The sequence below is a fragment of the Papio anubis genome, chromosome 17, assembly GCF_008728515.1.
Source record: "Papio anubis isolate 15944 chromosome 17, Panubis1.0, whole genome shotgun sequence".
NCBI lineage: Eukaryota > Metazoa > Chordata > Mammalia > Primates > Cercopithecidae > Papio > Papio anubis.
This window is the reverse complement of record NC_044992.1, coordinates 71,595,882-71,611,855: the sequence shown is the minus strand read 5'-3', so window position 1 is coordinate 71,611,855 and position 15,974 is coordinate 71,595,882. Positions and strand designations below refer to the sequence as shown.

At 55.7% G+C, this 15,974-nt stretch overlaps 1 protein-coding gene across 9 annotated transcripts in view; it reads left to right on the top strand.

Moving 5' to 3' along the window:
* Window positions 1-15,974, top strand: part of TBC1D16 (TBC1 domain family member 16) — a 98,074-nt gene that overhangs the window by 16,963 nt on the left and 65,137 nt on the right. For 8 of the 9 annotated variants that reach the window (XM_031657843.1, XM_003913531.4, XM_031657842.1 and 5 more), the window contains exons 2-3: window positions 3,841-4,083; window positions 6,395-6,989. In XM_031657843.1, coding sequence (XP_031513703.1) covers window positions 3,903-4,083; window positions 6,395-6,989 — 776 coding nt within the window. In that variant the 5' untranslated portion in view covers window positions 3,841-3,902. Of the gene's footprint in view, window positions 1-3,349; window positions 4,084-6,394; window positions 6,990-15,974 lie in introns of those variants that run through there. The other variant, XM_031657841.1, reaches the window with a different exon arrangement.

The following is a 15,974-nucleotide window of genomic DNA, read 5'->3' as shown; positions in this document are numbered from 1 at the left end:
TCTGGCCCAGAGAGTCCAAAGCGTTTACTCTCTGGCCTTTTGCAGAACAAGTTTGCTGACCCCTGCACCGAGGGGTCGACTTCTGCTGCCTTCATTAGACATGTTGAGGGGGCCTAAGAAGGGGTGGGCTAGGGAGAGCCGAGTGGATGAGGGCCCTGGAGATGGTCGAGATCAGGCAGAGGGCGTCCGTGGCTTAAGGCTGAGGAGGTGAGAATCTGAGCTGGGTCCCCACCCCCAGAACTGGTGATTTTCAGAAGTGATGTTGACATTGGGATCTGTGAGATGGGGAGACGGGAGTGATAGATCTGTCAGAGGAAAGACACGGGAATGGGAAGGCCGCTCCTGGGCTGGCTGGAACGTCTTTGGAATATTGTGCTTGAGAAGTCAGCAGCCATGGAGACAACTGGAAATACACAAACAGGGTTGCGGGAGGCTGAAGCACGGAGGGGGTCAGAGGAGGGGAAGCAGAGAGGCAGACAGCGCTGACCGCCTGGTCCTGGGACGGTGGCTATCACCACTGACATCTGCCCCCTGCCTCCTGCCAGGGCGGGAGCCAGTTCTGCTGAGCCAGCGGGGACCCCCCCTACCCACCCACCCTCTGTCCCAGAGCCTCGCCAAGTGCTGGGGGTGAAAAGGAGGTGATTTAGGGACCACCCTCAACCAGCTCTGGATCTTTGGAGAAATTTAAAAAATGCAGAAAGTTCAAAGAACAAGATCATATACCTGGAGACCCTCCGCCAGTTGATAATGTTTAATTTTTTATTGTGGTAAAATACATCCAAGGTAAAACTTACCACTTTAACCATTTTTAAGTATCAGGTTCGGTGGCATTGAGTACATTCAGTGTAGTCAGTGGACAGAGCCGCTGCCACTGTCCATCTCCAGGACGCTTTTATCCTCCCAAGCTGGAGCACTGTCCCCCTTAAACATGACCTCCCCTTTCCCCCCACCTCACCCCCTCGCACCCACCGTTCCACTTCCTGTCTCTACGAACCTAACTACTCTAAGGACCTCACACGAGTAGAATCGTGCAGTACTTGTCTCTTGTGACTGGTTTGTTTACCTTAGCGCAATGTTTTCAGGGTTCATCCATGCCGTAGCAGGCGTCAGACTTTCTTTTCAAGGCAGAATAATCATCCCTTGTACCACATTTGGTTTATTCACTCCCAGTTGCTAATTCTTTTTTTTTTTTTTGAGATGGAGTCTCGCTGTGTCACCCAGGCTGGAGTGCAGTGGCGTGATCTCGGCTCACTGAAACCTCCACCTCCTGGGTTTAAGCAATTCTCCTGCCTCAGCCTCCCATGTAGCTGGGACTACAGGCGTGTGCCACCACACCTGGCTAATTTTTGTATTTTTAGTAGAGGCGGGCTTTTGCTATGTTGACCAGGTTGATCTCGAACTTCTGACCTCAGGTGATCCGCCCACCTCCGCCTCCCAAAGTGCTGGGATTACAGGCACCCAGTCAGAATTTCCTTTCTTTTTAAGGCCAAATAATATTCCATTGTACCACATTTGGTTTATTCACTCCCAGTTGCTAATTCTTATCATGTTGGCTTCAAGCCTTTTTTTCCTTCAAAGAGATGAAGGTGAAGCCCCTCTGTGGCTGTCCTCTCCCAGACCCCCAAACTCTGCAGACTTTTGTGAAGCTGGCCCACATGCATCCCAGCCGTGGTCAAAGTCCTGGACATCTCCCATCAGTGACCAGGATGCAGTGTCACTCTGTGCTTGCCTTTTTTTTTTTTTTTTTGAGATGGAGTCTCGCTCTGTCGCCCAGGCTGGAGTGTGGTGACTCAATCCCAGCTCACTGCACCTCCACCTCCCAGGCTCAAGGAATTCTCCTGCCTCAGCCTCCCGAGTAGCTGGGATTACAGGCTCGTGCCACCACACCCAGCTAATTTTTTTGGTATTGTTAGTCAAGATGGGGTTTTGCCATGTTGACCAGGCTGGTCTCGAACTCCTGACCTCAGGCGATCCTCCTGCCTCGGCCTCCCAAAGTACTTAGATTACAGGCATGAGTCATTGTGCCCGGCTGTGCCTGCCTCTTCACTGACATGGTCATTCCTTGCCGTGGCTTGGTGTGTGTGTTTGTGAGCTCCATGTGTGTACCGATGTCTAGTTGGTTCTTATCTGCTATCTAGAGGTTCAGTGGTTTCGTTTTTCTTGGTAGAAACTGGCTGCAAAGCATTTGAGTAGGTGTCTCCTTGGGTTTCTCCAGGCAGAGTCATCAAATGTTTTAGGTCACAGCACACATTATATATACATTTCATATGTCCCAGGTTGTCTTACCCACACTGGTGTGTCCTCATGGGGCAGAAGTTCCCTGACACAGTGCTGAGCCTACCTATGGCCAGGGTTCAAGGGCATTTTCTATTTTTTTTTTCTTTTTTTCTTCTTATGCTGGTGTTGACCCACTAAATTGATTTCAGGATCTACAATAGGGCTGCAAATTGCAGTTTGAGGAACCACCCTTAGGTATTTCCTAATAGAGGAATTTCAGGGGGCTTTGGGCCTTCTCAGTGGTGCCAGATCCTGCCATGTTGCTCCCGCCTTGGAGGAGACAGGACTGGTGACAGCTCCCCTTTCCCTCATCCTCAGTATTTTTAGACATAAAATTGCTTTTTACCGGTTTGTTGGGTGTTGAATTTTTGTTTGAAACTGAGAATCTCTTTACATATTTATCAGTTCTTTGGTTTTCCTCTTGTATGGAGCACCAATTTTTTTCTGTTGAGATGTTGCTCCTTTTCATCATGAATTTATAGGAGTTCTTTATATATTCTGGATACTAATCCTTTTGTTTATAAATTTTCCTTCTTTCTTTTTTTTTGAGACAGAGTCTCGCTCTATGGCCCAGGCTGGAGTGCAGTGATGCGATCTCAGCTCACTGCAACCTCCGCCTCTTGGGTTCAAGCGATTCTCCTGCCTCAGCCTTCCAAGTAGCTGGGACTACAGGCACCCGCCACTGCACCTGGCTAATTTTTGTATTTTTGGTAGATGTGGTATTTCGCCATGTTGGCCAGGCTGGTCTCGAACCCCTTACCTCAAGTGATCTGCCTGCCTCAGCCTCCCAAAGTGCTGGGATTACAGGCGTGAGCCAGTGCACCTGGCCTGTTTATTTCTTTTTTTTTTTTGAGACGGAGTCTCGCTTTGTGGCCCAGGCTGGAGTGCAGTGGCCGGATCTCAGCTCACTGCAAGCTCCGCCTCCTGGGTTTATGCCATTCTCCTGCCTCAGCCTCCCGAGTAGCTGGGACTACAGTTGCCCGCCACCTCGCCCGGCTAGTTTTTTGTATTTTTTAGTAGAGACGGGGTTTCACCATGTTAGCCAGGATGGTCTCGATCTCCTGACCTCGTGATCCGCCCGTCTCGGCCTCCCAAAGTGCTGGGATTACAGGCTTGAGCCACCGCGCCCAGCCTATTTCTTTTTAATGAATTGGAAGGGCTCACTTGTGCTGACGCAGGTGGGAAACTGGGAAAAGAGAACGCCTGGAGGTTTTTGTGAAGTTGCTGAGGTGGGAACGGGGTTCCTGTAGCTTAGTGGTTCTCCGTGGGAGGGATTTTGTCCTCCAAGGCACATTTGGCAAAGCCTGGAGATGTTCTGGTTGTCGTACTGGGAAGGGAGGTGCTAGTGGCATCCAGAGCCAAGGGACGCTGCTCAGCCTCCTGCGATGGACAGGGTGGCCTGGCCCAGGTGGAGAATGTGGCCTACCCCGTATAGAGCTGGGCACCAGCAGGATGCACCCCTGTGGTTAACCAGTACCCACTGGGTGCCGAGGCAACACGTACTGCTGTGAGACAGGACGCAAGTCCACGACCTTGACCATCTCCTCTCTCTTCCTCCCCCAGGCAGGTCTTGACGAGCCCTGCCTGGGCTGACGCGTGCGGAGGATGGAAACACTTGCCCGGCAATGTCTCTGGGCCGCCTCCTTCGCAGGGCCTCCTCCAAAGCCTCGGACCTCCTGACCCTCACCCCTGCTAGCAGCGGCAGCGGGTCCCCCTGTGTCCTGGATGGAGAGATCATCTACTCCAAGAACAATGTCTGCGTGCACCCACCGGAGGGGCTGCAGGGGCTGGGGGAGCACCACCCAGGTGAGCCAGGGCAGGCGAGGCTCCAGGGTCACAGAGCCCAGGTTATTTTCTGAGTGAGGGCTCTCAAGGCCCTGGGCCACAGCATGTAAGAGAGACAAGTGCGTTTGGTTCCTTTTCCAGAACATGTAACTAACTGCAGCTGTCCTCCCGTAAGGAGGGTCTGGGGGTGTTAAGTCTGGCTCATGGCAGGCTGGGTGAGTCCCTCAGCCCTGCTGCTTCCAGAGGGAGGGACAAAAAGATGGGTTAGTGATCCCTGAGGCCTGCCTGCCCCCTTGTCATTTGTGTGAATGACTTGTGACAAATAAATGCATTGCTTTTTTCATCTGTTGCTTTATTTAATTTGCACAACCACCTCATGGGCGTGGCCAGGGCCCCAGCAGGCCTTTTAGGTGGGTAAGGACGCTGGTGTTCAGAGAGGCTGAGGGACTCTTGGCTGCACAGTGCCAGTGTGCGGTGGAGGTGGGGCTGCAGGGCAGTCTCTGGACTCTTTCTTCTCATTTCTTCCTGTTGCCGTCCCCTTCCCTGACTGCTAAAAAGATATTTCAGGGCCTTGCAGCCTAGCTGTGGCCTGCACTCGCCCACCCTAACATTTGCTTGGCCTGGGCAAGAGTACAGACAGAAGCCCCAGACAGATGGCAAAATAGTAAAGTTATTGTCTGGCCACGGTGGTTCACACCTATAATCCCAGCACTTTGGGAGGCTGAGGTGGGAGGATTGCTTGAACCCAGGAGTTCGAGACCAGCCTGGGCAACAGAGTTAGACTTCATCTCTATTTAAAAACAAAGTTATACATTACAGTGAGATCTGGGCACTTTATACAAATTATGTTTCAGTCGAATACTGAATACATTTTTAAACAAGACGAAAGTTTAAATCATGCCAATGAAACATTTAAAGTGAGTGTTCTGTCCCCCTGCCTTGATAAGTGTATCTTTAAAGCCACTGGCTGGTTGGCTGCGGCTGTGTGGGCAGGGGCTTCTCTGGAGTGCCCTAGAAAGGGGTGCAGGTTCTGGGCGATGCGGCCCCTTGACCCGGAGGTCGCCTGGCCTGAGGTCTTCTAGAGAGAGAGAGACCGGGCAGCAGCTGTCTCGGACCCTCTTGCTGATCTCAAAGCTGCATGCTTCTAGGATGTGGAAACACTTCTCAGCCTCAGGCTCATGTTACCCTAATGCACAGCTGGCTGACATTCCCCACGTTTCCCAGCTTCTCTTGGCAACAGGAGCAGTGCTTAGGAGATTCTAGGGGTCTGAGTTGTGGAGACCTGGAGACTGGGTGGTGGAGGCCCAGGAATCGGGATATCCCAAAGCTGCTTGATGGTGTGTTAGGAAATGCCACCTTCTGCCAGAACTGAGCACTCACCCACTTGCTCTGGCCCAGGAGAAATTGCTCCTCTCCATGTCCCCAGCAACCCCGTCTGTGACGCCAATGCTCACCTCTAAAGGTGGCCCCTTCCTCCAACAACCTGCATTTTAAAAATGCCATGAGTGCCACTCATGGTTGGAAAAGGTCCAAATACCACCCAGCTTGGATTAATTCTTTTTGTGCAATAGAATGAAGTCTCCAGCCTCCATCCCTCCTAACAGTGCTGTAAAGCCATGAAGCTGGGCACCTGGGCTGCTGGGCTCACACAGACAGGGAGGCCTCAGGCAGGTGAGCCCTGGGGCCAGGGTCAGGGCTCTGAACACAGGGAGAGCCCCTGGTACTTGGAAAAGTGCATGGCAAGCCTGAACTGGTGGCTCATCGCCTGCGATCCCAGCACGTTGGGAGGCTGAGGTGGGTGGTTCACTTGAGCTCAGGAGTTTGAGACTAGCTTGGGCAACATAGTGAAACCTTATTTCTAAAAAAAAAAAAAAAAGAAAAGAAAATTAGCTGGGTGTGGTGGTGTGCACCTGTAGTCCCAGCTATTCGGGAGGCTGAGGTGGGAGGATTGCTCGAGCCTGGGAGGTGGAGGTTGCAGTGAGCTGAGATTGTGCCACTGCACTCCAGCTTGAAGCACAGAGTGAGACCCTGTCTCAAAGGAAAAAAACAAACCCAAAAACCAAAAAGAAAGGTGCATGGCAAGCTGGTGCTCGGGGACCAGTGCCCCCTGGATCTGCTGGACGTGTGTTCTTAGAAAACACGCGTAGCTGGAATTCATTTCAAGCTCCCCAGTTCCCCCTGGTGTTTTTGCTCAGGGCCAGGCTGTATCTGAAGCCGGACTGGCACTTCACTAAAGAGCGGTGGCCTCTCCGAGCAGCTCGCCGAAGGTGCCACAAGGGCCTCATCCACAGCCTCCTGGCCTCTAACACACCGTCCCCCTGGCTCCTCACAGGTTACCTGTGCTTGTACATGGAGAAGGATGAGATGCTGGGAGCCACCCTTATCCTGGCGTGGGTCCCCAACTCTCGCATCCAGAGGCAGGACGAGGAGGCCCTACGCTACATCACGCCCGAGAGCTCCCCCGTTCGCAAGGCACCCCGCCCTCGTGGCCGGCGCACCCGGAGCTCAGGAGCCTCCCACCAGCCCTCCCCCACGGAGCTGCGGCCCACCCTGACCCCAAAAGATGAGGACATCCTGGTGGTGACCCAGAGCATTCCGGACGGCGTGCTCGCCAGCCCTGCGCCGGAGGACGAGGAGAAGCTGGCTCAGGGCTTGGGGGTGGATGGTGCCCAGCCAGCCTCGCAGCCTGCGCGCAGCCCCTCTGGGATCTTGTCAGTCAGTCCGCAGGATGTCACCGACGAGGGGCGGGAGCTGCGGCCCGAGGCCGGGGAGGAGGATGGCTCCTTGGAACTGTCAGCTGAGGGCGTGAGCAGAGACAGCTCCTTCGACTCAGACTCAGATGCCTTCTCCTCGCCCTTCTGCCTCTCGCCCATCAGCGCGGCACTGGCCGAGAGCCGCGGCTCCGTGTTTCTGGAAAGCGACAGCAGGTGAGTTCCTGGTTCTGGGTGTGGGCTCTCGGGAGGCCCCCAAGGCCTGACCTGGGCAGGAAGCAGTCACCTGCATCACCTGTGATGCTAGGTGAGCGCTGGAGGCATCTGCCCGACCTGCCTGTGACGGTGGCTGTGGCAGGAGCCCCTCCCCGAGGTGAAGGCTTCAGCAGGGAGTCCCCACTTTCCACTCCACTGAGAGGACTGTGAAGGGTGCGCCGGGGCATCCACATTCTTCTCTCTCCTTGAGCCTTACTAGGACTAAATAGGCCCTGCCGGGTCTGACAGGTCCCTGACCAAGGCCAAGCCCCCAGGAGTCCTTGTCCCTTCTGTTCCCATCGCCGGAGGGGCAGGAGATTGCCAGTCCTCAAGCAAGTGCTCGCGAGGCCCGGTGGCATCATTAGGCTCAGGCGCAGGGCTGGCCTAAGCCCAGATGTGCTGCTCCGCTTGGTCCCCAGCTCCCCGCTCTGCCCTGCAGCCCACCAGGCACGTGACCTGGCCCCCTGTGGTCCCCGGAGGTGTTAGCCTCCCTCTTTCTCATAGCTGTGAAGTATGGAACGTAGTCCCGGGGCAGTGTTGACCATATTCACCTGACTCGGCAGCCGCTCTGCACCCCGGGGAGTCCAGCCGGAGTACCTGGACTCCTTGGTGGCCACGCTTGCAGGAGCTAGAGTTGGACCCATGCCCTGTGGGGGGTTCCCTGGGCCTTGGAACCCAAAGAGACTTTCCTGAGTGGGGAGGGTTGCATGGTGCCATGAGGGTCCTCATGGCCTTGGGGTGAGTGCCAGTGTGGTCGCATAGGCCCGAAGCCCCAGAGCCAGCACAGGGGCCGTGCATCCGACTTCCACAGCCCCTTCCTATGCCCTGGCCGTGGTCCTTATGCTCATTAGATTTCTAGGCAAATAATGATGGTGACCACAGACAACAGTAAGAACTGACATCAGTCAGCAAGCAGGTCATTAACTGTTGAGCTCGTGGTGTGAGCTGGGCGCATGCTGGACGTGGGTGGTCCAGGCCTCGCCTGGGCGCTGGACACCACGGGCTGTGGATGGTACACGTGTATGCTTTCCACAGCCCCACGCCCTGTGAGGTGGGCCCTCATATTATCCCCTGCTATCGAAGGGGAAAGGGAAGCTCAGAGAATGTCAGCAACTTGCCAGGCATCACCCAGCCAGTGCCCGGGCCAAGCTGGGATGTGAACCCAGCTGGGTCTGCCCCAGGGCTGCAGCATAAAAGGTCACCCCAGGCTGATTAAGCCAGGGAGTGGCAGGGCATGACGTAGGGACACAGGCTTTGCTGGCCTCAGCAGGGGTGACTGTGGGACAGGTTCTTCCCTGATTTTATCCCTCCAATAAGATGCAGTCCATTAGAGCCCCAGGGTGAACTGATAACATTCATCTCAATTATTTGAGAGTGCAGATAAAAGGAAGCCGTGAGCCGTGACCGAGGACTCCAGGTCCCAGGAGGCTTGCTGAGCTGGGTGGCGTCAGGGGCCAGGGAACCCGAGGAGGTGGTGGGGGATGGGGACCGAACGCTGGTCCTGGCCTGGGTCCCGCTGGCCGGACTCAGTCGGAGCTCCCCCTGGTGGTGCCAGGCCGACAGTGCAGCAGAACCTGCGGTCCCCATGTCCCCGCATCCCCAGGGCCCAGGCAAGGGGAAGGTCCCAGCTGTGTCCCAGAGAGGTGGTGGGGTTGGCCCACGGTCTTGGGGCTGAGGACTCCGTGGCAGAACCACAACCAGAACCTGGCCAGTCAGCTCTCTGTCCATCAGCCCCATCTTGTAGGGAGCTCAGGTTTAGGAGTTAGGGAGTTGAGTGCTGGTTGAGTCCTGGCACCCCTGGTAAGTGTGAACCTGGGAAATTCTTTCTCTTCTTGGAGGCTCAGTTTCCCTGTTTGTAAGATGAGGCTGGTAATATTCACTTTCTGGGGGTATTGTAAATGCACCCCGGTTCCCCTTTCCCTGCCCTCCGCCTTGCTGGTTCTCCAACCTGGCTGCATGTGGGGTGCTCCTGGGGGGAGCCTTTATACAACGCTGATGCCCAGGTGCCTCCAGGTTCTTCTAGAGTAGTGATTCTCACCCAGGGCCGAGTCTGTCCCCAGGGGGTGTGTGGCAATGCCAGGAGACATTTTTTTGTCACAACTGAGGGTAGGGGTGTATTGACATCAGTGAGCAGCGGACAGGGGTGCTGTGCACTCACTCTGGAAGCCAAGCTGCCCCTCTGCCTGGGACCCGCCGGGGGCCTCCCATCATTTTCAGGATGAAGCGTCATCTCCTTCACTCGGGGTCGAAGGCCCACCACCATCTGGCCCTGCTGAGCGATGCCACCTCCCTCCCTGCCCCCGCACTGTGCACACCTCCAAGTTCGTCGTCCTCTCCGCCTCTAGATCTCGTGGGGCTCTCTCTGCCTCATGCCTTTGGCCAGGGATCCCCTCGGCCTGGGCTTCTTCCTCCCACTCTCTCCTAACCGGCCAGCTTGTATGTTTGAGACTCAGCTCCTGGGGCGGGGCACCTTCATGTCAGCTTTTGGCGGAGGCTTCTGTATTCCCCCCAACCCTGGGCTGAGGAGGGCACTCCCCATGGCCCCCTTCTCTGCTCTGACACTCGAGCCCCCACTGAGATACCCCGTCCGCCTGTCCGTCCCCAACTGCTGGGAGGAAGATGGTGGTGAAGGAGCAAATTTTGGGGCCCGACAGATCTGTTTCCAGTCCTGGCATCACCCGAGTTGTGTGTGATCTTGTGGCCGTTACCTCCCACGTCCAAAACACAGATTCCTCATGGGTGTGAAATGGGGCTAAGAACCCCCTTGTAGGCTGGGCGCAGTGGCTCAAGCCTGTAATCCCAGCACTTTGGGAGGCCGAGACGGGTGGATCACAAGGTCAGGAGATCGAGACCATCCTGGCTAACACGGTGAAACCCTGTCTCTACTAAAAAAATACAAAAAAACTAGCCGAGCGAGGTGGCGGGCGCCTGTGGTCCCAGCTACTCAGGAGGCTGAGGCAGGAGAATGGCATAAACCCGGGAGGCAGAACTTGCAGTGAGCCGAGATCCAGCCACTGCACTCCAGCCTGGGCAACAGAGCGAGACTCCGTCTCAAAAAAAAAAAAAAAAGAATCCCCTTGTAGGGCAGAGTTGGCATGAGGGTTGAGTACCAGCCTGGGGCATGGGGTCAGCGAGCCTGGCCTGGGACTTATCCCCACCCAGAGACCGTGACTGGGGGTGCTTACCGCAGCCTGGCCCTGCTCCTGATGAAGGCTCAGAAAATGCCTCTTGGCCACGTGGCCGCGGGCTTGGTGCGGCTTACTCCTCAGGCCTGTGTCAGCCCGGTCCAGGCTGGGCCCGCTGAACGTGGCGAGGTGCAGCTTTGTGCCGAGACGAGGTGGATGTGGATGGGACTCTCCTCACTCCTCCGGAAGTGTGTGCTTCGGTCCAAGGCTGGAGTGAAAACAGCCTGTCTCCAAGACAGATTGCTGGGAGCTTTCTTTTTATTTTAAAAAAGTAGATACGGAGGCCAGGCGCTGTGACTCATGCCTGTAATCCCAGCACTTTGGGAGGCCAAGGTGGGTGGATCGCTTGAGCCTAGGAGTTCAAGACCAGCCTGGGGAAAATGGCAAAACCTCGTCTCTATACAAAATACGTAAAAATTAGCTGGGCATGGTGGTACATGCCTATGGTCCCAGCTACTCAGGAGGCTGAGGCAGGAGGATGGCTGGAGCCTGGGAGGTGGAGGCTGGAGTGAGCTGTGATCACGCCACTGCACTCTAACCTGGGTGACAGAGAGATACCCTGTCTGGAAAAAAAAGAAAAGAAAAGCAGACAAGGATTCTGAAAGGGGCTGGGTGAGCCCTGGAATCTGCATTTCCCTGGTCTTCCCTTGCTCCTATGCGCTTCTGGCCTCCACCGCGTGGTAGACCCAGGAAGCAGAGGTGGCGCTTCTTGCTCCCTCCCCATCCCCCGGGCCTTCGTGTGATGGGACTGGAGATCTTGGCTAAGGTGGTTAATTGTCCTAGACGCTGTAGAGAAGGCGTCCCCAGCCCAGTTGCCCGTGAGAATGCCCTGGGCAGCTTTACAAATCCTGATGCCCAGGCTGCACCCAGACCAATTAAACCAGGATCACTGGAGTGGGAGCCCAGGTATGGGAATGTTTTGAACTTCCTGGGGGTTTCTGAAGTGTAGGCAGCGTTGAGAACCCCTGCTGTGAAGGGGCTCAGAGAGAGAGAGAGAGAGAGAGAGAGAGAGAGAGAGACAGAGAGACAGAGAGAGAGACAGAGAGACAGCGAGACAGCGCAAATGAGAGAGCGAGCGCGCGCCTGGTGCTCTGGGGTGGGGAGGGGCGTCAGGGCTGAGGCCCCCAGAGGACTGGCCACTCCGCAGGGGTGTTGGTGAGGACTCGGGTGCACCCCTCGCCACTCTGAGGGGTGGGACGTCTATTAATAAAATTAACTGTGAGGTTGAGTCCCCCGGGAGGGCAGAGCAGGTAGGCCGGCTCGAGGGTCCCCTCTAGTGGTGGATCTGAAGAACTGCACGTGCAGGCTGCGTGTCTGGCTGGGATTGGCCAGGATAGACAACGCCCCCGCCCACCGCGGGGCGAGGGTCCCCCAGGTACGTGGTTATTTGGCAAGTAGTTCACAGAAGAGCGGAGGGGTTAGAAAAGCGTCCCCTGGGCTGCCCACATTCGTGTGCTACCTGTAGAGTATGGCCAGGTGGGGCCTGGAGGGTGAGCCCACCTACCAAACCCAGGGGTCTCCTTTGGAACCCCCAGCCCCCAGTGCAGCGACGGCCTGGAAATCCTTGACCAAGTGAGTATTCAAGGCTGACTTGGGGGATGGGCTGATAAGGAGAGCTGCTGTGCCAGTGTGAAGTCCTGCCTCCTGGCACTGAGACCCCAAGACCCTGGGCTTCCCCGAGCCGGGGGTGAGTCCTGGGCTGTCTTGGTCCTGTACCCTCCTCAGTGTCAGAAAGCAAGGCTCTGGGGTGTACTGGGGAGGGTGACCACCAGGCACGACTGGTCATCCTGCCCTTGGTTTCTGTGCTGGAAGGTACCCTCCAGCCTAAAAGGCCAGTTGGGTGAGGGTGTGGAAAAACGGGGCACCATGGGGCCGGCACCGTGTCCACTGGCCCTGCCCTGGGGATGTGCATTGATGACCTGGATAAAGAACTGAAACAAGCCTGGGAAACATAGAGAGACCCCGTCTCTACCAAAAAAGAAAAAAAATTAGCTGGGTGTGGTGGTGCACACCTTTAGTCCCAGCTACTCCGGAGGCTGAGGCAGGAGGACTGCTTGAGCCTGGGAGGTGGAGGCTGCAGTGAGCCGTGATCGCACCAGTGCACTCAAGCCTGGGTGACAGAGTGAGACCTTGTCAAAACAAAACAAAATAAATACCAGATTCTGCTCCCTAAGTGAAAATGTCTCTTCTGGACCTCGTCCTAAGAAAGAATCCAAATTACAGATAGAAAGGCCAAAGTGGCCAGCATGTAGCTCAAGCCTGTAATTCCAGCACTTTGGGAGGCTAAGGCGGGCAGATCACTTGAGGTTGGGAGTTCAAGGCCAGCGTGGCCAACATAGTGAAACCCCGTCTCAACTAAAAATACAAAAATTAGTTCAGCGTGGTGGCATGTGCCTGTAATCCCAGCTATTTGGGAAGCTGAAGCAAGAGAATTGCTTGAACTTGGGAGGCAGAGGTTGCAGTGAGCCGAGATGGCACCCCTGCACTCCAGCCTGGGTGACAGAGCTAGACCTTGTCTCAAAAGAAAAAAAAAGTAGAAAGACAAAAGCATCTGCATGAAGATGTTCATTGTGGTATTCCTTACAGTGAAGAAAAAGGGGCAGATCGTAAGACTCCAACAGCAGAGGAGGTGGATCGACTAAGGTCTCTCTAAGGTCCCTCTATTGGATCAGGGAGTTTCCAAACCTGGGCTCACAAGCCCCTGAAATCTTACCCCACTTTTTTCATATGAGGAGGGGGCACCATCTGACTTCCCAAAAGGTCTGTGACCCATAAAAGGTTCAGAAGCTCAGTGCTGCCAGATAGAAGATGTGGGATTGACAAGGACTGTCAAATAGTCCATGCTGTGTTGCAGAGTAGCAATTTACAGTGAATCGGCCGGGCACGGTGGCTCAAGCCTGTAATCCCAGCACTTTGGGAGGCCGAGACGGGTGGATCACGAGGTCAGGAGATCGAGACCATCCTGGCTAGTAGCTGGGTAGTAGTCCCAGCTACTCGGGAGGCTGAGGCAGGAGAGGCCTGAGGTGCGAATGAGGCTGTCACAGCAGGGCTGCCCAGCAGAGCTTCTGCCAGGACAGACAGAACCCAGGTCTGCACCATCCTGCACAGCAGCCGCTGGCTTCATGCAGCTCTTGAACCCTTGAAATGGTGCAAGTGCAACCGAGCAACCGAATTTTTAATTTTGCATAATACGGATTAATAAAATTGTTTTTAATTTAAAAATGTTTTTAAATTTCGTTTTTAGAGACAGAGCCTCACTCTATGGCTCAGGCCGGCGTACAGTGGCGGCAGCACAATCACAGCTCACTGCAGCCTCGATCTCCCGGGCTCGAGTGATCCTCCCACCTCAGCCTCTCGAGTAGCTGGGATTGCAGGTGTGCGCCACCAGGCCCAGTTCATTTATTTTATTTTATTTTTTAGAGACAGAGTCTCACTGTGTTGCCCAGGCTGGTCTCAAACTCCTAGGCTCAAGTGACCCTCCTGCCTGGGCCTCCCAAAGTGCTGGGATTACAGGCATGAGCCAGGTGCCTGGCCTTGATTAATATAAACTGGAATAGCACCTGTGATCAGTGGCCACGGCAGTGGATGGCAGAGGTTGAGAGGAAGATGTGTCCATATGTTAGCCTAGTGTGATTATGAGCACTTTTTTAAAAAGAAATTTCTGTTTTCAAAAATGTTATTCTGTGATTATATTAAGCTTAAGATGAAAACCAATGTATAAAAATAGACAGACAGGGAGAACCCTGCACATTTGGGCAGGCTTAGCATCTCCCACTGCCCTTCATGCTTGCTAATTAACGAAGAGGCCTCCAGGGCGAGCTGGTCACCGAGGTCCTTCCAGTGACACCAGTGCCACCGGCCTGCCACCTTAGGTCCCGTGCCACCAGCGGGGCCTCCCCCTGGGGAAGTGAGTGTTTCCTTCTCTCTCTCCCCAGGTCCTCTCGTCATTCCCGGCATGCGTTCTCGAGGCAGCCAGTCTAGGCAAGACGGTGTCTGGATGTTGGGATGGGCTGGGTGGCCTGGCCTCAGGGTTTGGCCACTTATTACTGTGGTTTCTGTCATACAGTTCCTGCCAGGTCAGACTTAGTTCAGGCGGGTTGGTGCGGCCACAGGTGGGCAAGGGCCAGGAGCAATGTGCTGCCCACCCCGGGGTCCTGCTGGGACCCCCTGCCCTCCCTCTTTCCTCTTGCCCTTTCCTGCGCACAAACTGGACACCTCACCCCAAGCATCGCCGCTTCCCACCTTGCTCCCTGCAGCTGGAATGTTCTCCTCTCTCCTGCTGAAACCCCAGCCCACCTGCAGGCAGAGAAGATTTTCTCCTCCGTAACCCTGCTGGGACCTGAGTTTTCTCTCTGGAGAGATCCCATCACGGCCGCGTGCTGTTCCCTACGTGCGCCACCGTGCCCGCGTGCTTCCTCGCAGGGCCCTCCCAGTGCCTGGGCCGGTGCTGTCAGCAGAGCATCCTGCAGTGCACGCGGTCCTGTGCCTACGCCCCACTGTGTGTGGTCACCACGCCCTGGAAACACGGCAGATGTGGCCAAGCAACTGGACTTTGGTCTGTCTTTATCTCCAATGAATGTGAAGTTTGATAGTCACAGCGGGAGGCTTCCGTGCCCGACAGCACAGGACTGGATGGAATGTTCCTGGGAGGATGGAAGGTGGACCCTAGAAACGTAGCAACCCTCCCAGCAGGACAGGCCCTAAAAATTCTGACAAAGTAATGAGGGAAAGATAAGATGATAAGATAAGGCCCCTTTACTCCCTCAGGGTGGCCGCCGTCATGGGGGCAATGGCACAAGGGTTCACCAGGAGCCGACCAGTGCTTGGACAGCAGACCCCAAGGGGTGGCTATTCCCCACCTCACATGGCTTCCCTGGCAGGTGCCGGCCCACCCCGCAGGGCATGCGAGGCAGAAATAAACGGCATCTAAGTGCTTTTTGCCTTTAGGAGGAACAGGCTCCCTGTCGATCGAGTATCAGTAGCAGTGGCTGAATTATTAATGGCGTTATCATTCATCGTTGGTGTAACGGCCCCTGTCCTCCCACACAGCACAGAGGACAGAAATGAGGCTCTCGGGGAAGAGTCCAGTCTCAGAATAAACTAGAATCAGTGCGCTCGGTGGGCCAGGACCCATTGCTGGGAAGCATCCTTGCAGGAGCTCCCATGGAAGGCCCTGGGGGTGTCACCCTGGCCTCGCAAAGGTCTGCTCCTGGATCCCTTCTGCGTTTCCTGCCATTCCTTTTCTGCCCAACCCTCCAGGCGAGCCCGAGGCAGATGAGAAACTCCTAGAGGTGAGCAAAGAAGTGAGCGGTGGCACACGGATCAGGTGGCACACGGATCAGGACGCTTTTCCCTTCCCGTCTCTGTTCCGGGGTGCAGCAGCTGCCCAGCAAATCAGAGCCCAGAGCAGGAGAGAGGGGGACACAAAGCGGGGGACGAGGAAGGGAGTGGGAGGCAGGGGTGGAGAGAAGGGCACGTGAGAGGGTCCAGGGTAGGAGACAGCAAGGAGGGGGGCAAGGAGTGAGCGGGGAGGGTGGGCCGTGCATGTCTTAGGGGCCACTCCAGCAGCAGCGGGGACCAGGGGTGGGTGCAACACAGATGTCCAGGAGCTGCCGCTACCCAGGGGAGGGACAGCTGGGTCCCAGAGAGACCTCAGAGGTGGGATGGCCAGGAGCTGGGAGGGCTGCATCCTCCATTCCTCCCAAATTTCAGGATCAAGTCACCGATCCCAGTCGTGGGCCAACCAGGGTGCCCAGGGATG